The sequence below is a fragment of the Thrips palmi genome, unplaced genomic scaffold, assembly GCF_012932325.1.
Source record: "Thrips palmi isolate BJ-2018 unplaced genomic scaffold, TpBJ-2018v1 HiC_scaffold_2, whole genome shotgun sequence".
Lineage (NCBI taxonomy): Eukaryota > Metazoa > Arthropoda > Insecta > Thysanoptera > Thripidae > Thrips > Thrips palmi.
In genome coordinates this window covers 9332057-9357848 of record NW_023144629.1, presented here as the reverse complement: position 1 = coordinate 9357848, position 25792 = coordinate 9332057, and the positions used below count along the sequence as shown (strand labels likewise).

The following is a 25792-nucleotide window of genomic DNA, read 5'->3' as shown; positions in this document are numbered from 1 at the left end:
CTGCCGAGCGAGTAACCTGAGGCTCGCTTTCGTCGCGCTGTCCCTCTCGCGCCCATGGGTCATGCCGCGGGTGCGAGTGAGACAGGCGGCCCGGAGCCGGTCCGCGGCCGGCTCGGACGTCAAAGCGCGGCCGGTAAGAGAGGGGGGCGGGCGCGGGACGAGATTGGCGAGTTTGGCGGCGAGGCGACGCGAAGCGCGAATCCCGAGACTCAGTCTTTGACGGTGAACTGAAGCGCGAGCATCCTTCCTTCTTCCTTCACCGTCAACGAGCATCAACACTCCGCGCGTTCGCCGACACCGCACTGTCCATGGTGGGTACGGAGTCCGAGTCCTGCACAGTGGGCCAGAAGACCGGTGGAGGCGGCCAAAACTCTAGACGCGTTTTGAGCTCCAGAGTCGCTAAACAGGACTCGAACCGAACGCGTGGCCCCACCAATGGATTGCTCTCCGAACGGGGAATCCATTGGTGGGGTCACACGTTCGGTTCGAGTCCCATTTAGCGACTCTGGAGCTCAAAACGCGTCTAGAGTTTTGGCCGCCTCCACCGGTCTTCTGGCCCACTGTGTCCCGCCGGGACTCGCTCGGACTTGTCGTCTCGGCTTTGCGCCCCGCGAGAGGCGGATGGCTTTGGTTTTTGCGCCGAGGCTCCGCGAAGAGGCTCAATACTGCAGGTGGATCTGGAATAAAAGTTCGCGCGTTCGTCGCTCTGTCTCTCTCGCGTTCAAGGAGAGTCCCACGGGGGTGCGAGAGAGAGACAGGGACGCGGCTTGACGTCACGGGCCGTCTTTGTGAGACCGTGCGTGCTCCGCAGTGCCACGCTCCGCCGCGAGGAAGTCGAAGCCTCGACGCCGAGCTGGTTTCCAGCCGAGCGAGCGGTCCCGGAGCACAGTGGGCCAGAAGACCGGTGGAGACGGCCAAAACTCTAGACGCGTTTTGAGCTCCAGAGTCACCAAATGGGCCTCAAACTGAACGTGTGACCCCACCAATGGATTGCTCTCCGAACGAGGAATCCATAGGTAGGGTCACACGTTCAGTTTGAGGCCCATTTGGCGACTCTGGAGCTCAAAACGCGTCTAGAGTTTTGGCCGCCTCCATCCACCGGTCTTCTGGCCCACTGTGCGGAGCATCGTCTCGTCGCGCCGTCTCCGTCGCAGTCGAGCGGCGTGCCGCAAGGGAGCGAGAGAGACAGAGCGTGCCTCGGGACCGCCCACCAGAGTCCGGACCGGAGTCACTGCCGGGGGCGATGCGCCGCGAGCAGACCACTGAATCAGCAGTCCTCCAGGGGCGCTGCTGTATCTCTATCTCCGTCGGCCCGCCTTGCCCTTGTTTGTTTCCTCCAGACAGCCGAAGGCAGCCTCACTCCGATTGCGGCTGCCAGACTTGGCCTCGCTCCGCCGAAGGTCGCCGCAAATCGCAAACGCGAAGCGGGGAATTCCCCGAACTACTATCAAAGTGCGCGGAAATCCATTTTCCGGATAACACTCTGTTCACTGAGTTTTTCTTTTCTCGTGGGTTTGTTTTCTTTTTCACTATTTTTCACCAGTCGGCCACTTGTCTCGACGTCCTGTTGCGTTGACGATGGTCCCGGTCCGAGAAATGCGCGGGCCTGAAAGCCGGGTACCCACTAACGCGTCCGGTGCCATTATGAAGGATCACGCACTGCCATGAACGTGCCGCAGTGCGACCGCCCTCCCCTCTCCCCCTCCCCGCCACGCAGGACTTGGAACCTGCCGGGAGATTCCAATCACAGCCTTCTACCAGCGCCAGCGCGCCAGCAGGAGGCAAAGGTGGACACCCTGCTGCTGAAGACTGCCGGGGGAATTCCGCCTTCGTCACTGGGCTGGGCTGGCTGGGCTTGGCGGCGTGCTCACGCCGAGGGGGTAACGACCAAGGGGTTACCCACTCTGGTAATCGTGTGTACACTTCGTCCGGTAATCATTGGTAATCACACACCAAAACTGGCTAGTTTCGCCGTTTTTATCGGATTTGGGTTTTTTAGCAGATGATACGTTCACGTATCAGCGTGCTTGTACTCTCGTGCAGAGAGTAACGAGTTTCCGGCTAGCCAGGCAGGAGTTGCCTCGTTGCCTGACTAGCAAGCCTAGAAGAGGCCGAGCGCCTCGCTGGCAAGGCACCGGCTGGCTCGCCTGCCTAGAAGATTATGAGCGGAGGGCCCGCAGTCTGCCGCGCCGCGCCGTCGCCCGCCGCACCATGAATCGGGGCGCCTGCGGGGCCTCGGGTTGCGCGCGCGGCGTATAACCTCGACACCCAGCTCTCTAGTACTCAAGAAGTGCGTCCCTCACGTTGCGCGTCGTCACGAGACGCTGCTAGCACGCATCGCGTAGCTGCCCCCCTCGCCCATTCCCTAGCCGAGACGCCACGTCCCGCCGCGCCCCGCCACACCCCGCAGCAGTCTACACACACACGCACTTGAGCCTTGAGTGCGTAGAACGCGTAGAACGCCCCCCGAACCCCTGCCCCTCTCGAGAAGCGGCGCGTCGGCAGTGTGCGCCACTCTTGCTTATCTATCTTGAGGTCGGGTTCGGGTGGCGCGCCGGCCGGCCGGCCCCGCTTGGAGATGTGGCTGACACGCCGCGTGCCGCAAGGCGCCTTGCCCTAGTACCGAACACAACTTTTACGGGTATTGAGTATTTATGTGATTAGCCACCAAATTGTGCATCCTCGCGTTGAAACAACGAAAATGATACCCAACACAAGTGGTATCGGACCTATGAGTGCCCCACCGTCATTGCGAACATGTTTAACACAAAACAATGGCACGTTAGGATATTCAAAAGTTATACTAAAATTGACATTTCCATGAATTACCATGTGTAACAAATTTGTCAAAAAAAGAGTTCCGAGTGTTTACTCTTTGAAATAAATTGACAAAATGTCACATTCATACATTGAAATAAACATTCTCATAAGTATCATCTGCTTTCACGTTAGCGTTAGCGTTAACGTTTTTTTTTAATGAAATTAGACCAAAATGCCCTTAGCTGGCCAAAATTATGGAGTTTTTTGAGTATGTTTGTAGGTAATCACTGGTAATCAGTAATCCTGTGTACACTCCTGAGCTGGGTGGTCAACCCCTCGGTAACGACTGGCAAACAGCCAGACTACGGATTACCCGGACCGCCTGCGGATTACCTCCAGATTACCACAGGAGTACGGCCGATTACGTCCAAATTTTCCCGGATCACCTCAAAATTTCTCCAGATTACCAACGCCGGACTACGCCCAGATTTCCCCGGATTACGTCCACATTTCTCCAGATTACCTCCTAGTTTCCCCGGATTATGTCCAAATTTCTCCGGCTCACCTCCAAATTTCTCCAGATTACCATAGGCGAGGGGTCGGCAACTCATATATTACTTCGTACGCGGTGGCTATATTACCCGCATATTACCTTTATATTACCATATATTACTTGCATATTACCACAATTTCGCCTCTATAATACCCCTATATTACTATATATTACTTTGTATTACTTTGTATTACACATTAATTACCTATATTACTGGTAATATACGTATACTCCCCCGTACACGGCCAAAAGTTGCCGACCCCTCGACCATAGGAGTACGTCGGATCACGTCCAAATTTTCTCCGGATTTACCTCCAAATTTCCCCGTATTAAGTCAAGTCGTTACCGCCTCGGTTCCCATCCTGCCGCGGGCCCATATTTCCAAGCCACACTCGACACAGGGGAAGATGAGTAGGTTAGGTTAGGTTACGGTAGGTTAGGTTAGGTTAGGTTATTTATGGCTCTCCTGCTCGACAGTACACTGCCAACCCCGTGCTCGGCCCGCAGATGCAGACGGCGGCCTGCCGCCCCCTGGTGCCGCTGCTGGTGCTGGCCGCCCTGGGCAGCCTGGCCGCGGTGCAGGCCTTCACGCACGCGCCGCCGCCCTGGAGCTCCTTGAGGGCCTTGAGGGCGCGCAGGTCCATCGAGCTGCAGCAGCAGCAGCAGCTGGCGCCAGACCCGCGCGTGCACGTGCAGGCCGAGCAGCAGCTGCGCCACCTGGAGCAGATCAGCCGCGCGCACCTGCAGAACTGGGCGGCGCTGCAGCGCCAGCAGATGAAGCCGCGCGTGCCGGCACGGCCGGAACCGCCGAAGGAGCCGACTCAGCCGAATGATGGCGGGGCAGCCCCGCTGGACGACAGGACGGGTACGAGCCGCAGTCATTAGAATCGTGACTAAAAAATGCTGCATGCAAAAAGAAAAACAGAATAAAACTGTTAAGTTTCTTTCTTCTTCGTTTATTTTGCAAAAAATCAACTTGTGTTATTTATGTTTACACCCCAATAGATGCACCTGCGGTTCCTCCATCCTCAACGAAGATGCCGATTGCCCAGCACAGCGGAGCCACCAACGAATTAGACACAGTGAGGGCAGCCAGCTCGGTTTTATTTTTGTTTTCCGGTCGAACACCGGTAGACTGTTTCCGAGAGTCGTTCCCGTCGCTCTGTTTCTCTCGCACCTTCAGCCCATGAGTGCGAGAGAGACAGAGCAGCGAAAACAACAGGACTCTCGGAATCAGTCGGACTGACTAACTCAACGCTTTGCTTTGCCGCGCGCCGCGCTCGGCAGGACGGGCCGCCGTCCAAGTGCGTGTGGGCCATCTTGACGTGCTGCCAGCCCCAGTCCGCCGCCGTCCGGTACTCCTGCTTCGAGCTGCTCAACTGCCCCGGCGCCTTCTGGGACGGCAGCCCCTGCGAGGCGGCCGTCACGTCGGCGGCCCTGCGCAGGGCCAACAAGTTCTACAGCAAGACGCCCTAGCTCCCTGCGCCTTGCCTGCGCCCCACCCGAGGGGGGAACAGCTTCCCACATTCGTTGTACAAAATTTGACTACATTCCACATTCAGGTGGTTAAAACGCCTGTAAGTAGGCAACATGTGTGGCAAAAACGCCCGAAATCTTGCACATTCTTGCACATTTACACAATCATTGTACACAAAATTTTACAGTGGGTCACCCCTCGGCCCCACCCACCCAAATAAAGACAAGCCTCAACCCGGTCCCGCTTCCCTGTGCAATAAAGACTGCCCGTAAATTGATAAGGTATTTGGCTGAGTGCCACTTCGAAGTTTCGTCGAATTGTTCTTAAGCTTCATCCCACTCGGCCAGAAGTCTAAGGGGCGCCGACCGAGCAATGGTGATCCGTGGACGTGCGGTTGATTATTTTGAAAGTGTGATGCCAACCTTAACAAGCTGGCCGTAATGGATAGGAAATGGGGGAAATGAACAATTTAGCATGCATAATAGCAGAAGAAAGAAGCGGGGAAATGTAGAAATGAATATTCGGCAAAAGATGCTTCGAAAACTTATTATATGTATTGGTAGAAAGGTGAGAGCTCCTACATGTTTGATAGTGTAAGTTTGTGACTGTGGGATGGGGCATTTTACTGCCAACATAGAAAGAAAAAAAATGTTGGAAAAGAGGAGTCGTGTTTGAAAGAGGGGATGAGAATAAAGAAATGTTAATAAGGATATAATATTGTACATCAGTGGTAGATAATGGTGCGGACGGAGTGTGCAAAAAATGTGTTTGAATTAAATAAAAGTTCTGATATTTTCTGAAACGGAAGGGTGGCAAACCAGCCCACAACTACGACACCGCCCCCCAAAACACAGCAGCCATGCACCCAGACCCACCCCACCAACACAGCATCCTCACAACTTGAATCGACTTGAATAAAGGCTTGAATATAAGCTGCATAAAGGCGGAGCCTTATTAAACCAACATCGCGAAGCCTTAAGAAGTCTTAGACTTTAGCTAGTTTATTTTCACTCGCCGTCGCCCCACCCTGGCTCGCCCACCCCAAGACACCCCAAGCCGAAGGCGTGCCCCTCAAGCTCAAGGAGCGGATTGAACAAACTGTGACACAGTCTTCCCACGTTAACGCAGTGAAAAGCACGAAGACGAAAGGCGCAAACGTGGGCCCACGCGGTCCTTCCCCCCGAGCGAGATATCGATACTGTGAATCGAGCTATCTCGCTCTCCTTCCCCCTCCACTCCACTCCCCTTCCCTTCCCTCCTGTTCCCCTCCCCTCCCCTCCCCTCTCCCACTTGTTCCCTCTTCAACGAAAAGCGTGACAGTGTGAGTTGTGAATGTTTTTGTAAATTGCGTTGATTGTTCTGCACCTGTGGTTCCACCTGCCCTGCGGATTTGAGTCGTGGCCGAGCGTCGGAATGACACCTTGCCTACACCAACGCTCCTTGCCGTCGCATTCGCATTACGTTTCCCAAACCGATTTGTTTATGCAAACACGTCCAGGATGGCTGCGAATGGTGGTCATGGAAATCGCGACAAATCCCGGTACATTGCGTTGTTTGTGTCGGAGTCTAGTACAGTCAGATTCCCCCCAAATTGGATAGTGGTTGGAACCCAGGTGTTGGGCCGTATTTTTGCTATTGCATCATTGCTGGCCCCGGCGTTGCCTTAACCTCCAACTCTGGTGTGATAGGCTGGACATTTGGTCCAGCAGCTACCGGTCGCCTCAGTCGTTAGTTCTCTAATGTCTCCTCTAATTTTCAGGGTCTGCCGTGTTCCGCCATCAAGGATGTTAACACGGGGTAGAAAAAGCGATGAGGATGATTGGGATGAAAAAATGTGTGACGCCATCAAAAGTAAGTTTGCGTTTCTACATGAAAGGGCCTGTTTGATTAATTTACATGTATCTTTGTGTCTAATTTTTTTATTATTGCTTGAAACTAGAGGCGGGTGCTGATCCAGATGGTATGAATGAGGCAGAGAAGAAGTCCTTCTATGCGGCAGTTGTAAACTCTCAAGACGATAATTGTAATAGGAAAAACGAGGATTTATATCAGAACTCTCCTGGAAGTCCCAGTGATAGACCTGAGCCATCTCCTGATGTTGAAGTAAGTTCTCTTCATTTTTGAATCAGTGTGTCTTTTTGTTTTGAGTATGCAGTGTAAGCAGTACCTTGAAGCTTTTTGTCTTTTATTTCTTTTCATAAAATTTAATTTGTATCATAGGCTGAAACTTCCAACAATGATGTAGTCATGGAAGAAAATGTGGGGAGACTGAACAAAGCGATAACTTTCGGTATGCCTATAGTACTGAATCTCTTGCTGAAATGTTTGTATTTGAAATTAATGTAGCACTAATATTTTTTATTGCTCTCTTTACATACAGGTCAGCCAGGAACAAGTCAATCTCCTAAGACTGCTGGCCGAGGCCGAGCCAAACCAGTTAGGACTAAATATCCAGTCTTAGACATAAACTGTAGTCCTGGACAGAAACCTGACTCCACCTTAGGTCCTCAAGCAAGCAGTAAACTTAACAATTCATCGAGTCATCTCGCAAGTCCTGGGAGCGCACACAGTCCAGCGAGTGTCTCTAGCTCTGGGTCTCCGCCTCCAGTTGTTCAAAGAAATGGTCCTGGGTCTCCAGATGGCACCACTGTTGGCTCTGCTGGCTCTCATAGTCCCCCAAGCCAATCTTTCCAACAGAATTCTCCTGATATATACAGTCAGGATTTGTTTGACAACTTATTGGAAGCTGAGAAAGAGGGTCCTCAAGGTGACAATGAAATACTAGTTGATGTCGAGTCCCGGGGTCCTGAAGAAACAGCTGTCTGTGACATTGAGGTAAACGTTGTGCCCCACACTATTTTTCTTTTTTTGTTACTTTTTTATTTTTAACTTCAGTGGGTTTGTTCTCTCAGCCTGACTCCCCAGCCTCTGTTCAAGATGCTGGTGGAGATGAAAAAGAACCTGTAAAGACCATTTTCATCGGAAAAGTTGCTGCTCAGGTCAGCCCGTTGGAATCAATGAACAGGCAAGATCATTTTTAAAAAAATTATTTAATTTTTTGAAATATGTATTTGGTTTTATGTTGACACACTACTCTCATCATTCTCTTTAACATCCTTTTAATAAATTTGCAGAGGCTTGCCACCCAATGGTTTTTCAGACTTTTTCCAAGACTTGGAGAAATATAGAGGCGACAAGGCATTATGGATGGCCAAAGCTAATGAAAAGGTGAGAGAGTGTCGAATAGCATTGTGGAAAAAATTGAAGGAAGAAAATCCTATTTGGGGACCACCGATTACTGATGGTGGCAGTTTCAACAAACGGACCCTATTCAAGGAGACGACTCCAAAGTTCAGCCAGCTTTTCTCTAGTTCTCCCGAAACTCAAGGTTTGTATTTAATTCTTTTCATGCCAAACTGAATCCTTCTATCAGTATTTTACCTAATTCTTATTTTTAGTTGGGACCACAACAACTCATGGACGAGCGGATCGTCAGTCCAAAACAAGAGCAGTGACGAAAATACAAGAAGCAATGAGTGAAGGCCCCTTTGAAGAACCAGCATTTCATAGCCTTAGGAAGTCACGACACAATGACAGCAAAAATCAAGGGCATGGAAATAGGCCACCTAACAATGCTTGGATCTCTCGGAAACAGCAGGATGTTGAAATTAATGACATTGATTGTACAGAGGACACACCATCTGCTACAAGTTCTGATAAATGGGCTAGTAATAGGGATGAGCAGGTTTGTTTCTTACTTTTCTGGTTATATATTTTGAGAAACTTTACGCTTTGTTCCCATTAGTACAATTAATTTGACTTAAATTTTATGAACCTTTAGAGAGGAAAGTCTTCTGATGGTGATTTTGACTTCCCTTCGGAGCCAGCCAAAGTTAGTGGCTCTTCGGATCCGTACGCTTATGATGAAGACGACGATAGTGATATTTGGGAAAAGCAACAGACAAGAAACAAGAAGAATTTTAGGAAAGGTGGCAGCAGATCTGCCCAAGCTGATGTTGACTGGGAGCCCAAAGGGCCTCAGAGGCCACGAGGTGCAGGCACGTCTCAACAAAGCCAGAGTATGTACTGTACACTGTATCTAGAGTCCTTTGATGGACGTTTTTACGAGGGCGTCCGGCCGGCAAGCTGCCACGCCGCCATGTGCCCCAAGCCACCAAGGCCCAAGGCACCTTTAGCATAACTTGACCCTTGACTCTCTTGTTTTTTGCCAGAATCAAGAAATACTAAACTAAGACTGCAGAAGGGTCAAATAGCACCACCAAACCAACATGGACAAAATCCAAGGCCTAAAGGTGGCAACTCTCAACACATGGAGGGAGAAACTAATGCCCGGAATAGTGCAAATAATGAGGGGTAAGATTAAATGACAGATAAACAAGTTGATACAGTATTTCTAAAAAAATATCAATTTCTCATTTTAAACTGTGTGCATATCAGGCGGTGGTTTAGAAATGATGCACCAGGAATTGAGGATTCATCTGGATCTGGAATTTCACCCAAATCATTTTTCGCCAAACCTGGGCAATCTAGGAACTCCACTCAGGCCAGAAGATCTAGAGATAATCCAAGACCTGATGACATGCCCTCTCCTCCCAGTACATCAGAGGATTCTCCTGACAATGTTGCGGTAATGTTCAATTGCCAGCTTTGTGTCTTCTTCGTTTTTTTTTGTTTTTTTTGGATTTATTTTACATAACTTTTTTTGCATTTGCAGTGCCCACTCTGTGCTGAAATATTTCCTAAACATGAAATTCAGGTAAGTGACCAATAACCTGACTATCTTTTAAAGAAACTCTTTTGATGCCTTATACAATACTGGTACATGATATCTTTCTATTTTCCAATTTCAGGTCCATGCCAGTGATTGCTGTGGTCCTGGTGGTGGTGGTGCTGAGGGGGAGTAAGTACAGTATGTACCTCTCTTTTTACTTTTAGTGTTCTGGCTTGCAGCCTCTACTTTTTGCTCTTTTGAATACTAGAGCTTTTGTGTTCTTTGGCCTCATGCCCGATTGATGTTATGTATTATTATGTGCAATATCTGTGTTTGATGGATAACCACTGAGGATTTCTCTCAATGTTTCCAACAAACTTCTCTTCTTGTCCTTTCCAGAAACCTTAATACTGATGAAGATCAGGATGGTGAAGAACCAGACAAAGCAGTTGTAGAAGTGAAAAGTGTAGAATCTACAGAGGAATTGAGTTACATATTGTGTAAACTATGTAATCACCGTTTTACCAAAAAATCAGAATATTCTAAACATTTTAAGGAGTGTGTTGAAATTCATACAACACCCTCAAAGAAAAGAGGTAAGTTGTTTAAATTGGTGGGTATCTGTTGCCTCGAAGATGGCTTAATTAATGGAAATGACAATAAAATTTTTTCTTCCTTGCAGCAAATTCAATAGATGATGATGGTCCAGTGAAAAAAACACGGTGTGGGGATTAGTCTCACATCAAATCTTGATACAACTTCTATCGGCTCAACTGCGGTGTTTGTTTTCTTTACTTTCTCTGAATGCTTCAATGTCATGTAATGGTAGATAAGTTTCTGTTAGTTTGTTTATGCAGGATAATATCCTCTATTGTGATACCTTATTATGCTTTTATTGTAACTTTATCCTGTTGTGGCCCATTGAGTCATCAGCCAGAGGCTTAAGAACTTTATCTTTACAAAATAAATGATTGAATTGATATTTTGAGTCCTTGTTTTTCATTCAACCAACATGTGAAGTGCCTAAGCCTTTCATAGCGCAAATGAGGGGTAAGATTAAATGACAGATAAACAAGTTGATATTTCTAAAAATTATCAATTTCTCATTTTAGACTGTGTGCATATCAGGCGGTGGTTTTAACATACAATTGAATTTCAATATATTTTATTGTATCATAGCTAACATATTTTAACACCAATTTATACCTATGGCACAACCGTTGTGTGAGGCAGAATCAACTCATGAGGAACAGAGATTGAACAAATATGCAGCGTTCATGTTGGATTGGGGACAATTGAAGAAAATGGGGATTACCATTGCAAACCAGAGAAAGACTGGTGCAGATGTCCTTCCTACTCACCACTCAAAGCAGTCGTAATTCTTCAACATAAGCTGCAGCAAATTTCAAAACTAAGATACAACTAGGATTTCTAATCAAAAATTCACTGAGGTGGCTTTTTTGAATAGTACAAAAATCTAAATGTTACAAACTAAATGACATTACAACTTTTGTTAAAATGCTACAACCCCATTTCATATTTAGCAATTTTAAAACTATTTTGACTTTACTTTGGGCTTTTTTGCAACTTCTTGGACTGGCTTGTAGGCTTCTATGAGGCGAGCAAGGAGTGTCATGTTTGCACAGAAGAAAGCAATGCCTTGAAGCCAAATATAAACAAATGTATCTTCACCTCTAAATTCAAGCCAATATGCTGGTAAGAGCCATGCCAGTTGGGCAACAATCCAAACCACAGAGTGAAATGCAGCTTGCTTCAATGTCAAATCAAGCATTGGTATGCAAGCTGGCAACAACGACAAAAACCAAACAAAATACTGACTAGTTATAACAGGATTATACATGACTATCACAATAGTTTGAGCCAATAAGCAAAATGGCAAATCAACCATACGTCCATATCGAACACTCAATGCAAGGAGGAGAAAGAGTTGCGGGACAAACATGAGAATTCTTTGCCAAATGCTAACTACAGCCCCAGCGCTCAAGTACTGCAGATAGAAATAAACTGAAAAGTTGTGACGTATGTCTTTCCTTACAAGGTGGAAGATCATGCTTTCAAACAAAAAGTGGTAGCCATACAACCAGTAAAAGGCAGCAGTTAATAAAAGCAAAGCAGATGAACATCCCAGCACCAATTTGATTTGGGACTTATTAGGAATGAAAATCCTCTTAAATTCGACAAACAAGCCAGAACTTTCATTGCTTGCACTAGGACCATCTTTTGTTAAAGGTCCTTCAGAACTAGAGCCACTTTTATCACAGATGTTACTTTTCCCGCGGTCACTCGCAGTAACTAATGAAAATCTACTTCCACTTGACAAAGAAAGGTAGAGAGGCAGGCTGAATACTACGGGGTACAAACGCATGTGAATACACAGACCATGGACTATTCCAGCCCAGGCAGGTTTGCCTGCATATAGACAGAGAAGGGTGGCCGTTACTAACAGAGATGACAAAGTATCAGCATTTCCCCGAGTAGAGATCACAACAGAAATAGGGTTGTACAACCAGAATAGTGCACTAAGGTGTGCTTTTTGTGAACTAACATTTCGTTTAAGCATCAGCCTATGTATAAGGTGGGCCATAAGAAGATCTAACACAGAAAATAAAATTTTACCAAATGCTTGATGTACAAATATATTAGGTGTTAATACATATGCAACTAGGGGAGAGTACCGATATGTGTGGCGACTGTAAGGAGACGCTCCCATAAGAACGTTTCTAGCCGCATCAGTAAAAACTTTGTAATCTACATCAGTAAATGGAACAACAAAGGTTTTATCATGGAATTCCCCATACAATATGAGGACCAAGCGGATGGTGAGACCAAAGAGAAAATGTTTCATTTTGGTAGATATACAGAAGTTAACTTTTTACACTGATTTATTGCTAAGAAATAACAGTCTACATAAATACTAACTGTTGTGCCAGCCAAATTCACAACATTGGTTTGACAAAATAGTACAAATCAGACTTATAACCGCGTTCCTAGTTTGGCTGCAGTCTTAACTAAGCATTGTTTGAACTTCTCAAACTCTGCTTGGCAACTCCCTTTCTGCATGTGTCCTTCTTGGGCAACACACGCTGCATAAGCACTACCCTCAAAACGACACTCAACAAGCAGATTGGGATATTGTCGGAAGCGGGAACGTGCTTTCTTGACTATCTCCATTCTGCAACCGGACAGAGAAAATATTTATAACATAAAAGACATTAAACCTCAAAAATACCAAAAGTTATCAACCCTTAACTTACTATTTAGTTCCTGTTCAATGAATTTATAATCCGGTCTATGATGGCCTTGAGGAAACACTACTTCGTCCAAAGACGGCCTGTTGAAATAGCGATAGACAAAGGGGCCAAAGAAACCTGACACTCCCAAAATGACAACTAAGTGATGGATGGCCCGAAAGTGGCGGCCAAAGAATGTTGTCTTTTCGACTGGGCCAAATCTACGCCTTCCGAACCTCGACCCTGTAATGTTAAACAGACATGCTCGTTAGGAAACTAAGACAAAGTTACGAAAACTAAGAGAAAGACACAGAAAGGAGTCAGTGCAGTGGCTATTATCTACTGAAAGTTTCACATCCTTCTTACCCTGAGGTTCCGTCTGACTTGACATCACTTTTCTCTACTTCTGCTGGGCCAATTAACATACCAGAACACACTAAAGACTTGTGTTTCCAGTGACGACAGCACTCATTCAAATTTTCAATTACATCAACACAGGCCGATTCTTGAAAGTTTTTGGCTGAAAACAAAATAAGGAATGGTTTATGAAAATATTTAACATAATGTAGCAGACCTGGGCATGAGAACTTAATCAAGTAGTATTTCTATCCATACGAAAACATAATTTTTTTTCTATAAAGAGACGTCAATAAACGTCCTTTTCTAGAAAAACTTAGGTCCTTGAAAAAATGACGCGCTTTTTCGGAACATGCCAAGAAATTGCTTTGCCCTAACCTTTCACCTTACACCGCAGCACGTACCATTGAGGCAATCTTGAATGGCGCAGGCAAATGGTTTACAAGGGTCCTTGGACCGCTTCGACATAGAGAAATTGGTGGAAGGATACTGCAAATTGGCCTGCGACAGCCGATTGGACGAGATATTTCACAATTTTACAATGTGACACCACCTTCTCACTTCTACAGCTTTCTGCTCTTTTCTCAGCTTCTTTAAGAGCAAGAACAAGAACAAGATGAAGAACATCTGCCGGGCCGTGGGGAGGGGAAAGGGAGGAGGGAAGGGGTTGCGGTTGCGTGTTTAGTGCGTCTTCGGTCCTAGATTCACACTGAATTACATTATTTGTGATGTTATTTGACGGCGCCTGATGGCACGCAAAAAACGCCTGATTTCTGCTAGCTATAATCTTTATTTCTGGTCCACTTCGATGCATTAACCGCCGTTGAAACTGAACATATCTGTGTCCCCAATCATGTCCAACGATGATAACGCCTGGAGGACTCCGAGTTTCAGACAAAACATTGTCAACAAAATGTAAGGAACTGTAATTTTTATGTTCATCACTACATAATCTCTTTCAAATCTCTTGTTTTACTCATTTTTCATAGTCTTTTGTTTTGGATCCCTAAGAAAAGGATTGCGGGTGATGTTTTTAATAGTGAGCCATAACCTCCCTTCGGCTGGTAAATTTTTGGTACTTAGCTGCAGTAGTGTGGACTGGGAACAGGAAGAGGCTGTTCTGTTATGTACTGGAGGGTGGCTCCCAAATTTTTCACCCCTCCACAATGTAACAGATTTTGCATAGTCCGGCTGAATACAATTCCTGTCCTGTGCGAGTCCTTCTTTCTCTCAGCGAGATGTTTTTCCATTTCATACTACTTCTCGCTGAGATGCATAGCGTGCTGTAAAATGCATGACATGTTAATTGTTTTTTCAGTGATGAAGCGATTCAGGCAGCTGGAATGCCCACCGCAAGGAATAGCCGAGAAATGGAAACGCATGTGTTCGAGAAATCTAAGACTCGGGTGAGCCTATAATGTTCTAAAGTCATCCAGAAGCGAGTGAAACAAAATTATTCAGCTTTAAACGCTCTTGTGTCTTGTTTTCTCATTCAACCTTGGTTTTTCGGATATGGAATTATGGTTGCTGAAGGATAACTCGCATTTACATGAAGCCTCAAATTAATCAGAATTTCTCTGACTGTTTCCATTGAATGGCCACACATATTATGGAGGAAAATTACTGCTTGTCTTATTTCTCTTTTCAAAAAATAATTTGGAAGATCCTTTGGTTCCTCTTGTTCAGAATATAGGAAGGAATATAGGTTGTTATGTTGCTCTCTTACGCTGAGGGATCCATAGGATTTATTTTTGTTAGCTATTCAAAGGAAAAAAAAAACAGGTGCCTTTTCTTTCCATTTTCCCCTGTTTTCTCTATCCTAGGCTTTGTCTTTCAAATTTGTGTTGAAAAATTTTAGAAGAATTAATTTTACAAATGTGTATTTCTATTACAGGAAGAATATGTAGGGTTTGTCGCTCGTTTAATTCTTCATGTACGAGAAGTCAGTAAGTGTCTAAACCATTGAATAAGTTATTTTCTCCCACTATAGTCACGTACCATATTCTGTTTCTGTTATTTCCTGTCAACAAAAAGTGAACAATTTCTGTTCAAAATTCTCTCTTTCTTTCATCCGCTCAATCATCCCTTCATTCTTTCAATCATTCACTCATTCAATTATGTGGTTTTGAAGTTTGGTACCATTCCCAAATCATATTCATTATGCCTGTAAAATAATCTTCAGCATGTGTTTCTCATAATTCATCTCTCTTGTTTCTCTCTCTTGACTGGAAAGGTGTCAAGCATGCTGTTTTGCATTTTATGTAAGTGTTTCAAATGCTTGAGGGATGGAAGCTTACTCATACTTAAACTCAACTCATAAAATGGCCAACTTGAGGCTTCCAGCACACAGTTGATAAGAGTTAACAGTGGAGTGCATTTTGATCATCCGTCAAATGAAGCATGAACCATGGCACTAACAACCAGGCCTCAGCATAATTCAATTTAGGTAAGCTTATGGTTTTCAGTTGAAAGGATAAAATTCGAAGTAAACAAAACATTCTTTTAAAGTCTGTTCCAAGCTAGTAATGGTCAGTCAATGATGGTCACTAACGTTCTTTACCCAACAGTTAAAATGTGTACTCCTGTTAAATTACAGTGATATAAGGCTGGAAAAACTTCGTAGAAAGTTGAATGTGCACTGTTGCATTTCTGGGAGGCCATGATGTGACCGTGTTGTGTGTTCCGTAGTGATGAAGAAGAGCGGAATGGTGAACAGTGTGGGCCTTGGTGTTGGGGGTATGAGCATGATGCAGGGTGTACCTGATCCCATCAACGCTCTGCAGACTCTGGCTAGGCAAGGTACGCCTCTAAGCTTGAATGTGGTCTGCCTCACTGTAGAAAATTAACAGCTGTGCAAATGTACTACTCAGAAATTGTTGTGCTAATCAAGTTTATTAAGGTTATTGCTTGCCTTAAAGCAATATAGATTCTTTTTGTCTTTAGAAGTAGACTAGGAAAGGGATATTTTGTTGTTAAATTTCTATAATGGTATATCTTGGCAGTGTAATGATTGGAAAAGCGCATTCAACTTTCACAATTCAGCTGTTTTACATGTTTTGTCCTGTGTTGCATGTTGTGTGTTATGTGCACTTTCTAGTCATTGACTTGCATGGTGGCTGGATAGCAGTAAACCGCTCTATTTAAGGGTATCAGTCTTTTTTTTGTTTTTGTTTTTCTTTATTTCATTATTATATTTTGTTCAATTTATCCCTTTTGCTGAATCTCTGTGCATGTACTAGATGACAATGCATTCTACTTCAATTATTTTATTTATAATTTTTAAGGGTTATTATTCATACATTGTGTTCATTTGTTTTATTAACTTCTTTTCATGTCTACCCTTTACATTAGATTTCTTCTTCAATTTGAAGACATCCTCATTAGTGCCCAATCATTTTTGTAGCTTCGTCATGCTTGCAGTGTATTGCCTCCTGAATTTCCACTTTTTTAATCACTCTTGCCCAAATTAGTTTTGACCTATCATAAAATTTCATATCTGTATCTTCAACTAGGAGTGCTACTGTAAAGGTCTGAATATAAGGCTTCCCTGCATACAAGACCCCTCCCCTTGGAAAAAAAATGCCAACAAAGGCTTTTATTTGGGCCATTACGGTACCTTTCTTTTGTAACAGCAGTTTATTGATCTTACTTTTACAGGAAGTGGACCAGGTCCAGGCAGTGGTGCAGGACCAGGTGGTCAGCAACAGCCAAACAGCACAACATGTATGTAAAAGTTTTTAAATTTTCTTTTTCATTGTCTTTATTTTTAGAAAAATAAAGGGGTGGAAATATAATGAAAGAGTCATCTTTTCTTATTGCAGTGCTTCAAACATTGAACCAACGACCCGGGATGCAGCGAATGCAGGGCCTAGGTCCTAATGTCCAGGTAATTGATGTTACAAACTTTTTATCTCCATGCGCACTGCAAACTATGAAAATGATTTCAAATGAATGGAATTTGGTCCATTTCAGGGACAGCAGATCCCTGGGCAGATGCAAGGACAAATGCAGGGACAGATGCAGGGACCTATGCCTAACCAGATGGGTCAAATGGGGGGCCAGATGAACCAAATGGGTGGGCAGATGGGACCCATGGGTGGCCCGATGGGCGCTCAAATGGGCAACCCAATGACGAGGCAGATGGGAGGTCAAATGCCCGGGCAGATGCAAGGCCAGTTGGCGGGACATATGACTGGTGGCATGAACAACCAGATGGCTGGTCAAATGAGTGGCCAAATGGGAGCCCAGATGGGAGGGCCAATGCAGAACCAGATGCAGGGCCAAATGGGTGGCCCCATGGGTGGCCAAATGGCTGGGCAGATGGGTGGCCAGATGACTGGGCAGATGGGTCAGATGAGCGGCCAATTGGCTGGTCAAATGGCAATGAATGGACAAATTCCTAGTCAAATGCAAGGACAGCTTTCAGTCCAAATGAATGGTCAATTGCCGACTCAGATAAATAATCAAATGGGAAATCAAATGCCCCCACAACTGAGTGGACCTAGTGGACAGATGCCTAATCAAATGAATGGGCAAATGTCATCTCAGATGTTGAACCCTATGAACAATCATATTGGTGGCCAGATAAGTGGATCTATGCCAGGTCAAATGAATGGGCAAATAGGAAATCAAATGCAAGGAAACTTGAACAATGCTGGTCCCAACCAAATGATGAATCAAATGGGACCACAAATCACTAACCAGATGAGTAATCAAATGCATGGACAAATGGGGGCACAGCTGCAGCAGCCATCTGGTGCGATTGGGAACATTCCTATGCAGAACCAAATGGGCCCTTCAATGGGAGGAGCTCAGATGGGCAATCAGATGCATAATCAGATGGGCAACCAACTGAACCCTGGTCAAATGCCTAATGCTGTGCACATGGCTCAACGAAAGGTAGTATTTTAATTTGTATTTCGCTTGTTTCTTGCGCTAAAAAATAATTATATCCTCAAAAAAATAATTGTTCTGTCATAGGGTAATGAAAGCGCTATGATGAACCAAAATGCGAATTTTGTGGGACCTCGTAACGTTACTCCAAATCAGTTCCTTCGTCAGAGTCCTTCACCAAGCGTCCAGTCCCCAGCAAGCATTGGTGCTGGACCTCCTAGGTAATTCAAGTTTGTCACAGTTTTGATGTTTTGTCTGAAAGTTTCCTTAGGGAACGCACAATTGTATCGGTCTGTCTTCTAAATTTGCAGTAACCAAATGGCCTCTTCACCTGCGGTTGGCCTGGCTCCATCCCCAGGCTCTCAGCTAGGATCTGTCTCAGGTCAACAACGGTCAATTGGTGCGTGCTTAAATGTGCTGCAAGTGTGTCTGACAAGTAAATAATGTACAATGTGATAAATTTTTTTATTTGATAAATTGTTTAAGGTGTAGCATTGTCTCCTGGGTCATCTCTGAACACTCCAGGACAGGCTCAACCCACCCCTAGTCCCTTAGCTCAGCCTTCTCCTGAAGAGCAGGCATACAGAGAGAAAATACGATACTTAAGTAAATACATTGACCCTTTACGTCGGATGATTGTCAGCATGAGTGCAAATGCAAAGGGTAATTTTCAGCATTTGTTTTTTATTATTCGGTTTTATTTAATGCAAATAAATAAACAATCAATCAAATTTATTTCCTCCTACAGATGGTGACAAGATGAGCAAGATGAAGCATCTCTTAGATCTTCTGTCTAATCCCAATAAACGCACTCAGATAGAAACGTTAAATAAGTGTGAAGTAGTTTTGGAAAAACTAGACTTTGCACGAGTAAGCTCAGAATTTTTGTGTAGTATTTTACCATAGTTTCACACATATTCTATTTTCTCATTACGCTTGTTTGTTATTTTCTTACAGTATATTGAGCATCCACCAGCACATTCTCCTAGCAATTTACCTCCCAGTGCTTCAATGGGTTCTTTGAAGGATAATGTCTTGTTCCGACCTCTGCTGGAGGCGGTTAGCTCTACGCTTCAAAGCCCCATGGCAAATCACACATTGCAGCGTACATTTGGCGCTACCAACATAGCCTTATTTGGCTCTGATCTCAAGTAAGTACATGGCAATAATGTTTCCATCAACCTTTGAAATTGGATAAGGAATCTCAAATAAATCATGGTCTTGGTTCCCATCATTTCAATTTCAGGTTGCTACCGCCTCCTAAAAAGAAAAAAATTGAAGAGGTAGCTAATGACGTACCAGAGATTCTCCAAGGAGAAATAGCCCGACTTGATCAACGGTTCAAGGTCAGTAAATTTGACTTGATATATATGCAATTTCCTCAAGATATCACACAGACATTGGTCAATGTTTCTTTGTATTTCAGGTTAGCTTGGACCAAACTCAGCAGTCGGGTGCTAATTCAATTCATTTGCTGTGTTGGCTCGATGATAGACATTTGCCTTGTGTTCCTCCTGTATCTCTTACTGTGCCTGAGGATTATCCCTCATCTCCACCTCGCTATACACTTGGACAACATGATTATGGTGCCACAGACTTTTTGCAAGCAGTACAAACTGCATTGGATGTTAGAATGAAGAAACTTCCTGTTCGGTTTACTGTCTCACAACTGCTTCATACGTGGGAAATGGCTGTGAGACAGGCATCCGCTCCTTCAAGCTCGCAGCCAAGTGCGACAACTGTGCTGCTAGGACTGTGATTGCCCCTATTTGTTAATTTTATCAGTGATTGTTAAATACTGTACTATCATGGATAATAGTTGTTATTTCATTTGTGCTTTCTCAAAACTTTCTTATGTAAGGGAAAATTTTGTTGGAGAAACTATTTAAGTTTCTTTTCACATGCAAATTGTACTCACATAGTTTTGTCGCTTATGTTTTTGTTGTTTTTTATGGAAGTGAATCTATTACTAGTTTTCATTACCATGCCAGCTGAATCTTATTGTAGAGAATTTGTATTCTGTTTCATAATGGTTTTATGGATAATAGTTCTCTTCAATGTGTGAACCTTGTTCCCTGAAGAGACATCATGTCAGGTCGATGTGATATTTAAATGAATTAAATTTTCTTGTGACCAGTTTTGATGATAGTTAATTTTTATCTCAACTGCCAATAGTTATAATTTTTATGGAATTTTCCAATTGTTCAATATGTTATTGCACAATTCATGTTACTCTTTTGAGAAGAAATGATTTTAAAGTGAAATGTGGGCTGAAATGAAAGGTAGCTCAATTTGACGAAATTTGTCTTCCTCATTGGCTACATGTATGAGGTACATGAGCTGGATTTATACTAAATTATTATGACTTAGGTCATTTTGCTTTAGAAATAGTTAAATCATATATTTTCATGCTGTGTATTGTTATGAAAGATTGTTTGCTAGGCTACAGTTTTAGTAAAAAATCCAAGAATCCTTGTTTAATAACATTTCTCTGTTTTCTTCATCTGTATGATGTTCATTCTTTCCTTCTTCATTTGTCCGAGAGGCCTGCGGTTAAAATCCTGCAGTATTATTATTGTGTTTTTTTTTTTTTTCAGGTAATATTTTCTTATGCTGAGTTGAAATTTGAGTTATTAGAATGCTGAAGTACCATTATATACTGAGACCTTTGTAAATTTGTTCAAATGCTCCTCTCATTTCCTTATGTTTGAATCACTGATGTCATCATGTTCATCCTTTGATATTAAGAATAGCAAAGAAGCAGACTGAAAGACCATCATAAAATGCATTGGAAGTTTGTGTATAGCACATAATTTCTCATAGTTTCTAGTATTTTAAGGCAGCTAGAAAAAAGATTGTATCTCTTTCATGCAAAACAAAACTTTGTGTGGAAGGTGCAAAGCTTTCTACATTGTATGAAATTATTTTAAAATAATATTCTAAAGTTTAGGTATGACCTTTGTATTATGTAATTGATTTTGGTGAGTGATTTGCTGTGGCCTCAAGACTGTTGATTCAAGAACCCTTGATTCTGCTTTGTCATTGTGAAATTACTGGACAAAATAATTAAAATGATGTGTTCAATTATTCTTTAGAATGGGACAATTGCTCTCATTTGGGGACCCATTTCTGCTGCTCTCTTCATGCAATTTGTTTGGAATGAACTGAAGGTGAAACCATGAGACCAGGGTGGTGCCTCTAAGTACGAAATCATGAGTGGAACAGAATAGTTAAGGAATCTCAGCACTTCATAGCTTATTGTAAGGGCATTGCTTTGTGATTCCTGTACTGAACGTGTTGGTTGGTACTTTTAAATTTCTTCTAATTTAAAACATAAATTTTGGAACCACTGTACTTGGATTTTATTCTACTCTACACATAAGTATTGGATTGTGTTTCTTGCATCATCTGTTCACTTTATCATGTTTTATTGCTTGATGGCTGTCTCTAAATTTTGCACTTGATTGTAGTTTAAGCTAGTCCAATTTCATATGGTAAAAGGTTTACAATTCCACTGAAGAAGCTTTGGTCTGGAGAGAAGATGTGTGTTTGTGTATGCATATGTGTGTGTGTAACTGATGTCTTTCATAGGCATCTAACATGAGCAATGAAATGTAGTACAAAATTTATTATCTTTTTCTCTGGTCATTTTACATTCTATACATAGTGATATGTGGTTGCTCGTGTACTTCAGTAAACTAGTATTAACTGCTGTGAATATTTAAGAATCTATTTACAATGTTTGCTTGCTGGAGCAATTCTCTCAGTTTTTTTAAATGAAATTTCTCTCTGACTCTGAGATTATTAGATCACCTCACATGTGTCTTCTTTCAGAGGAAACATACCTTTTCAGAGAATGAATTAACTGATGATATACAGTAGATGAAGAGCAAGGATAACCATTGCTATAACGTTATTGACCTTGCCGGCTCCAGCTGCAACAGAAAAGATGTTTACCACACCCTGTTGAGGTATTGTAACAATTATTAAGATTTAGAAATGGCTTTCTTGTTATGACCACTTAAATTTATTAGTGATAAGAAAGTGAGAGGAGCACAGTGAATTCACCCACTTTCCATCTCTGCAAATTTTATAATTTAACAAGTTCTAGCCTGCAGTGCTTCTCAGTTAGGCACTTTACTATGATTATGTAATTATTTATTGTAATGTTTAAATTAAATACCTACCCATTAAAAAAAAACAATCTGTTACCAGTATCTCTTCACTTTTTCCCCTTCAAGTATTTTATAATAATCATTTGACTCCAGACGGCCACATTATTCCTTTCGGATAACCCTGAACTTATTTATGTACTTACAGCAAACTCCACCTTCCCTCTCCACATAATTTTGTTGACACTGGCAAGTGCGTGTACTTCTGTGGCAGACCACCACTCCTTGCTCATTTTTGGCCGTGGCACACTCCCCATCTTGGGTGCAGGGTTCACCCAATTCTGAATTTCAGAACACGTCAGTGAAGTGAAGGCGACAGATATTTTTAGTGGAAAACCAAAGTCAAAGTGGGGTGACATTCATATCTGCATTGTCTCACCTCTGGTGGGGACACACTTTTGTTGATTCTCATGCCACCCCATCTTACAGGTGCATTTTCCATTGGTGCACACGGCGCCCTGGCCGAGGGGCTCGCATTGCAGATCCAGCAGGCACTCCTCGTTCATGCGTTCTGCACCTGAAATGACGTTTTACATGGATTAAGAAGAGACTTTTAAAAGTAGGGCAAAAATAGAATCAAGTTGCGCGAAGCTTATCAACACGGTATGGCCCCTCGATCCCGCAAAATTTCGAAGTTCTCCGAAATGCACGGGTTCCTTTCTCCTTTCTCGAAGACGAAAAGCACAATCGGGGATACAGATGGTAAAAGCGTTGAGAAGTCTTTCCATTTAGTCAAATATTGAGCAAAGTTCAGTCTCGACAGGCAACGCAGCGTGCAACACTGTTTGGTAGCTGGTGATGTTTACGGCGGTCACCGTCTGCACGGGCAGGCGCAACAGCTCCTGGAACTTGTAGCGTTCCGCCAGCAGTGCGCAAAACCGATCCTGAGAGGAAGCGTGCACGGCCATCGTCTTGTGCAACCATCGGCGGGGTCTGCAGCAGGGGCCATCCCATGGGCCAAAAGGTCTCCTTTCCTACCTTTGAGACAGTGCGTGCCGTCCGGGGCGGGCAAGTAGTTGCCCCCGCAGTCGCACACGTTCTGCAAGCAGTCCGCCTCGGCGCCGAGGCCGGAACAGTCGTACTTGTAGCTGCAGGCCGCGCCCACCGCTGCGGAAAAGCACGATAGTTGACACGGTTTTTAACACGGTGGCTGTAGTAGATAGTGCGTCGGATAATCTGGTGACTACGATCGTAGAGACTGACTGGCAAGGCAGCGATCGCCCGCCTCACTGGGCACGTAGTTGAGCTTGCACTCGCACGACTGCTGCATCTTGCAGTAGGTGTGCTCCATGGAGTAGCAGTTCTCGTCGTAGGAGCACGGCGAGCCCAGGCCTTCGTCTGCAACAAAGCGGAGCCGCGTTTCCTTTTGGCACAGCAGGGGTGGCCATGCTGGCACCTGCTGGCGCGTTGGGTGGCTTTGGACACTGGCTATACGAACCGGTCAGCCCGAATGAGGGGTATCCCGGCCCCTGGAGCCCCGGTCCCGGAGCTGGCCGCCCGAAACCGCCTTGCGGCCCCTGCTGGGGGTTGTAGCCCTGCTGGGGGAAGCCCTGCTGGGGGAAGCCTTGCTGAGGGTTGTAGCCCTGCTGGGGGTAGCCCTGCTGAGGGTTGTAGCCCTGGTGCTGGGGGTGGTAGCCCTGCTGGGGGTAGCTTTGGCCCGGGGCGTGCTGCGGGTGGCCGAAGCGCTGCCCGGCCACCGTCTTGTCCTCCAGCAGCACCACGACAACGACCACCAGCACCGCCAGCCGCGGCGACCACGCCCAGGCCCTGTGGGCCCTGTGGGCGACGAGGGCGCGGAGATCCATGCCTCTAGTCTCTAGATCAGCGCGAACTGGGTCGCTGGCATCCGCATGGCGGTCGGCGGCAAGGCGACACACTGCAGGGGCAGCAAGGCCGCGACGCTGAGGCGGCTGAGCGGCTGAAGGCACTTTGACTGGGAGTTGACTGGGCGCGCGGCGCGACGTGAGGGCGAGGACCTTCGGCGCAGGTGGACCGCGATGCACTAGATACCGCACCGCGGCACCACGGCCGCGCCTTCAGCCACGCTCGCCGCGTTCCCGCGCGACGCGCCGCGACGCGCCGCGACGCGCCCCGCGGGCTCATTCCGAGAGTCGTTTTCGTCGTTGTCTCTCTCGCGCTCACGGGGCGCCGCCTTCGGGTGCGAGAGAGACAGGGCGATGAGGAGGACTCCCCGAACCGGCCTGCTGATACCGCACCGCTATCTCCGCTATCGGGATGGTTATCCGCGGCGGGCGCTGCGCGCCGCGCACGACGCGGACGTGCGTGCCGAGGCCAGACCGCGGTGCCGCGGTGACACAGACCTGGCCGGCGGTGACGCGGCGACGCCCCTTGCTTCCGGCACTCCGGCGGGCGAAAGTCGCCACCCCGAACGGAAGCGGGACTTTCTCTCTCCGCCGAGTCAGTCTGACTCAAGAGGAGCGACAGAGAAGGGCAAGGACTTCGCGTTTGGCCTGCTGGGGTCTGGGTATCGACAAGTTTGGTTTTGATCGGAAACCTCATCAGGTGCTGTCCTCGCGTCCTTGTAACACATAGACAGACAAGGCCGAATGATAGAAACCCGACGAACTCCTTGGCTCGGCTCCCAAAAGGACCCCACCGCAAGCACGGCGTATCGGCCGAGCAGTCCTTGGCTTTGGCTCATCCACTCTCTTGAGGGTTCCACGTACGTACGGCCGGCTTCTGCTCTAAAGGGACCAACACACGCGAAGGCCCAGGGTAGGCCACCCAACGTACTTCAAGGGGAGGATAGGCCACTCAACGTACTTCAAGGGGAGGATAGGCCACTCAACGTACTTCAAGGAGCAGGATAGACCACCCAACGTACTTCAAAGGGATGGTAGGCCACCCAGCGTACTTCAAGGCGCAGGGTAGGCCACCCAACGTACTTCAAGGGGAAAATAGGCCACCCAACGTACTTCAAGGAGCAGGATAGACCACCCAACGTAAGAGCAGGACAGACCACCCAACGTACTTCAAAGGGATGGTAGGCCACCCAGCGTACTTCAAAGGGATGGTAGGCCACCCAGCGTACTTCAAAGGGATGATAGGCCGCCCAGCGTACTTCAAGGCGCAGCGTAGGCCACCCAACGTTCTTGAAGGGGCAGGGTAGGCCACCCAACGTACTTCAAGGTGCAGGATAGGCCACCCAACGTACTTGAAGATAGAGATTAGGCCACCCAACCTACACCAGGCGCAGGGTAGGCCACCCAACCTACTTCAAAGGACAGCGTACGCTCTCAGGGAAATGCTAGTCCAACCAACGTTACTTGAAGCCGCGAATTAGGCGAGCCACCACGCTGTGAGGAAAAGGTTGGGCCAGAAAGTGGTCATACAGCCGTGGGGAGTACCGAGTACGTCCACATTCACTTGAGACGGGAAAAAGTTTTCTGCGGTTTGAACCCGGGCGACCCTCTTATCTCTGTAGCTTGCTACCGATTATTTCGCGCTACTCAATTGGCTTCCTGAAACAGAGACAAAATGAAACGAGTCATCGTAAGTTAGTACAGCCAAAAAACAAAACAACGAAAGTCACGGCAGTAGGGAACTCGAGGGATACCTTTGATTGAGGCGCGCTGT

General features: G+C 45.6%; 7 protein-coding genes across 14 annotated transcripts; 3 read left to right on the top strand and 4 right to left on the bottom strand.

The window, feature by feature from the left end:
* The first annotated feature begins 163 nt into the window (after positions 1 to 163).
* LOC117647277 lies at positions 164 to 5592 on the top strand. The gene is made up of 4 exons (XM_034388980.1): positions 164 to 311; positions 3791 to 4178; positions 4319 to 4395; positions 4601 to 5592. Exons 1-4 carry the CDS (start codon positions 309 to 311, stop codon positions 4787 to 4789), a joined length of 657 nt encoding a protein of 218 aa, XP_034244871.1. The 5' UTR covers positions 164 to 308; the 3' UTR covers positions 4790 to 5592.
* Positions 5593 to 6022: 430 nt separating this feature from the next.
* LOC117647251 lies at positions 6023 to 10411 on the top strand. Of its 3 annotated transcripts, none has more exons than XM_034388938.1 (15): positions 6023 to 6111; positions 6550 to 6641; positions 6730 to 6893; positions 7011 to 7080; positions 7171 to 7625; positions 7703 to 7815; positions 7925 to 8178; positions 8249 to 8535; positions 8632 to 8869; positions 9023 to 9164; positions 9249 to 9438; positions 9526 to 9567; positions 9662 to 9711; positions 9922 to 10118; positions 10205 to 10411. In XM_034388938.1, the coding sequence occupies exons 2-15, from the start codon at positions 6575 to 6577 to the stop codon at positions 10255 to 10257; spliced, it is 2322 nt and encodes a 773-aa protein (XP_034244829.1). In that variant the 5' UTR covers positions 6023 to 6111; positions 6550 to 6574; the 3' UTR covers positions 10258 to 10411. The 3 variants fall into 3 exon arrangements, with proteins under 3 accessions (XP_034244829.1, XP_034244828.1, XP_034244830.1); XM_034388937.1 differs by lacking the exon at positions 6023 to 6111 and adding an exon at positions 6118 to 6330; XM_034388939.1 differs by lacking the exons at positions 6023 to 6111; positions 10205 to 10411 and adding an exon at positions 6118 to 6330 and having other exon boundaries at positions 9662 to 9720; positions 9922 to 10063.
* A 259-nt stretch (positions 10412 to 10670) lies between these two features.
* LOC117647262 (GPI mannosyltransferase 1) lies at positions 10671 to 12411 on the bottom strand. The gene has a single exon (XM_034388953.1). The coding sequence runs from the start codon at positions 12386 to 12388 to the stop codon at positions 11078 to 11080; it is 1311 nt and encodes a 436-aa protein (XP_034244844.1). The 5' UTR covers positions 12389 to 12411; the 3' UTR covers positions 10671 to 11077.
* LOC117647287 (NADH dehydrogenase [ubiquinone] 1 alpha subcomplex assembly factor 8) lies at positions 12408 to 12939 on the bottom strand. The gene is made up of 2 exons (XM_034388992.1): positions 12798 to 12939; positions 12408 to 12715 (listed from the first exon to the last, which is right to left on the bottom strand). The coding sequence occupies exon 2, from the start codon at positions 12712 to 12714 to the stop codon at positions 12517 to 12519; it is 198 nt and encodes a 65-aa protein (XP_034244883.1). The 5' UTR covers position 12715; positions 12798 to 12939; the 3' UTR covers positions 12408 to 12516.
* Positions 12875 to 13747, bottom strand: LOC117647286 (cx9C motif-containing protein 4). Its single transcript, XM_034388991.1, has 3 exons — positions 13535 to 13747; positions 13140 to 13293; positions 12875 to 13016 (listed from the first exon to the last, which is right to left on the bottom strand). The coding sequence occupies exons 1-3, from the start codon at positions 13596 to 13598 to the stop codon at positions 12995 to 12997; spliced, it is 240 nt and encodes a 79-aa protein (XP_034244882.1). The 5' UTR covers positions 13599 to 13747; the 3' UTR covers positions 12875 to 12994.
* A 42-nt stretch (positions 13748 to 13789) lies between these two features.
* On the top strand, positions 13790 to 22227 carry LOC117647249 (mediator of RNA polymerase II transcription subunit 15). Of its 6 annotated transcripts, none has more exons than XM_034388932.1 (14): positions 13790 to 14045; positions 15025 to 15076; positions 15364 to 15576; positions 15727 to 15929; positions 16788 to 16853; positions 16952 to 17016; positions 17103 to 18029; positions 18111 to 18244; positions 18335 to 18423; positions 18510 to 18686; positions 18772 to 18893; positions 18981 to 19174; positions 19270 to 19369; positions 19450 to 19782. In XM_034388932.1, exons 4-14 carry the CDS (start codon positions 15821 to 15823, stop codon positions 19780 to 19782), a joined length of 2316 nt encoding a protein of 771 aa, XP_034244823.1. In that variant the 5' UTR covers positions 13790 to 14045; positions 15025 to 15076; positions 15364 to 15576; positions 15727 to 15820. The 6 variants fall into 6 exon arrangements, with proteins under 6 accessions (XP_034244823.1, XP_034244827.1, XP_034244822.1 ...); XM_034388933.1 differs by lacking the exon at positions 13790 to 14045 and adding an exon at positions 14455 to 14536; XM_034388936.1 differs by lacking the exon at positions 15727 to 15929 and having other exon boundaries at positions 19450 to 22227.
* Positions 21637 to 24212, bottom strand: LOC117647270 (integrin beta-like protein 1). Its single transcript, XM_034388968.1, has 6 exons — positions 23634 to 24212; positions 23399 to 23533; positions 23174 to 23302; positions 22575 to 22712; positions 22342 to 22476; positions 21637 to 21958 (listed from the first exon to the last, which is right to left on the bottom strand). The coding sequence occupies exons 1-6, from the start codon at positions 23998 to 24000 to the stop codon at positions 21885 to 21887; spliced, it is 978 nt and encodes a 325-aa protein (XP_034244859.1). The 5' UTR covers positions 24001 to 24212; the 3' UTR covers positions 21637 to 21884.
* Positions 24213 to 25792: the final 1580 nt, after the last annotated feature.

What these genes read in the sequence shown, in the direction of transcription:
- LOC117647286 (XM_034388991.1), bottom strand. Translation starts at nt 13,598, where the DNA reads ATGTCGAAGCGGTCCAAGGACCCTTGTAAACCATTTGCCTGCGCCATT. An exon ending in CATTCAAGATTGCCTCAATG is followed by an intron (nt 13,294 to 13,534) that starts GTACGTGCTGCG and finishes TTTTGTTTTCAG; the next exon opens with CCAAAAACTTTCAAGAATCG. An exon ending in AAGTCAGACGGAACCTCAGG is followed by an intron (nt 13,017 to 13,139) that starts GTAAGAAGGATG and finishes TTAACATTACAG; the next exon opens with GGTCGAGGTTCGGAAGGCGT.
- LOC117647251 (XM_034388937.1), top strand. Translation starts at nt 6,290, where the DNA reads ATGGCTGCGAATGGTGGTCATGGAAATCGCGACAAATCCCG. An exon ending in CAGCTGTCTGTGACATTGAG is followed by an intron (nt 7,626 to 7,702) that starts GTAAACGTTGTG and finishes TTGTTCTCTCAG; the next exon opens with CCTGACTCCCCAGCCTCTGT. An exon ending in AATAGTGCAAATAATGAGGG is followed by an intron (nt 9,165 to 9,248) that starts GTAAGATTAAAT and finishes TGTGCATATCAG; the next exon opens with GCGGTGGTTTAGAAATGATG.
- LOC117647270 (XM_034388968.1), bottom strand. Translation starts at nt 24,000, where the DNA reads ATGGATCTCCGCGCCCTCGTCGCCCACAGGGCCCACAGGGCCTGGGCG. An exon ending in CCCCTCATTCGGGCTGACCG is followed by an intron (nt 23,534 to 23,633) that starts GTTCGTATAGCC and finishes GCTTTGTTGCAG; the next exon opens with ACGAAGGCCTGGGCTCGCCG. An exon ending in GAGGGAAGGTGGAGTTTGCT is followed by an intron (nt 21,959 to 22,341) that starts GTAAGTACATAA and finishes TTTCTGTTGCAG; the next exon opens with CTGGAGCCGGCAAGGTCAAT.
- LOC117647262 (XM_034388953.1), bottom strand. Translation starts at nt 12,388, where the DNA reads ATGAAACATTTTCTCTTTGGTCTCACCATCCGCTTGGTCCTCATATTG.
- LOC117647277 (XM_034388980.1), top strand. An exon ending in CCCGCTGGACGACAGGACGG is followed by an intron (nt 4,179 to 4,318) that starts GTACGAGCCGCA and finishes ACACCCCAATAG; the next exon opens with ATGCACCTGCGGTTCCTCCA. An exon ending in CCACCAACGAATTAGACACA is followed by an intron (nt 4,396 to 4,600) that starts GTGAGGGCAGCC and finishes CGCGCTCGGCAG; the next exon opens with GACGGGCCGCCGTCCAAGTG.
- LOC117647287 (XM_034388992.1), bottom strand. Translation starts at nt 12,714, where the DNA reads ATGGAGATAGTCAAGAAAGCACGTTCCCGCTTCCGACAATATCCCAAT.
- LOC117647249 (XM_034388931.1), top strand. Translation starts at nt 13,984, where the DNA reads ATGTCCAACGATGATAACGCCTGGAGGACTCCGAGTTTCAGACAAAAC. An exon ending in CAAAACATTGTCAACAAAAT is followed by an intron (nt 14,046 to 14,448) that starts GTAAGGAACTGT and finishes TTGTTTTTTCAG; the next exon opens with TGATGAAGCGATTCAGGCAG. An exon ending in ACAGCCAAACAGCACAACAT is followed by an intron (nt 16,854 to 16,951) that starts GTATGTAAAAGT and finishes TTCTTATTGCAG; the next exon opens with TGCTTCAAACATTGAACCAA.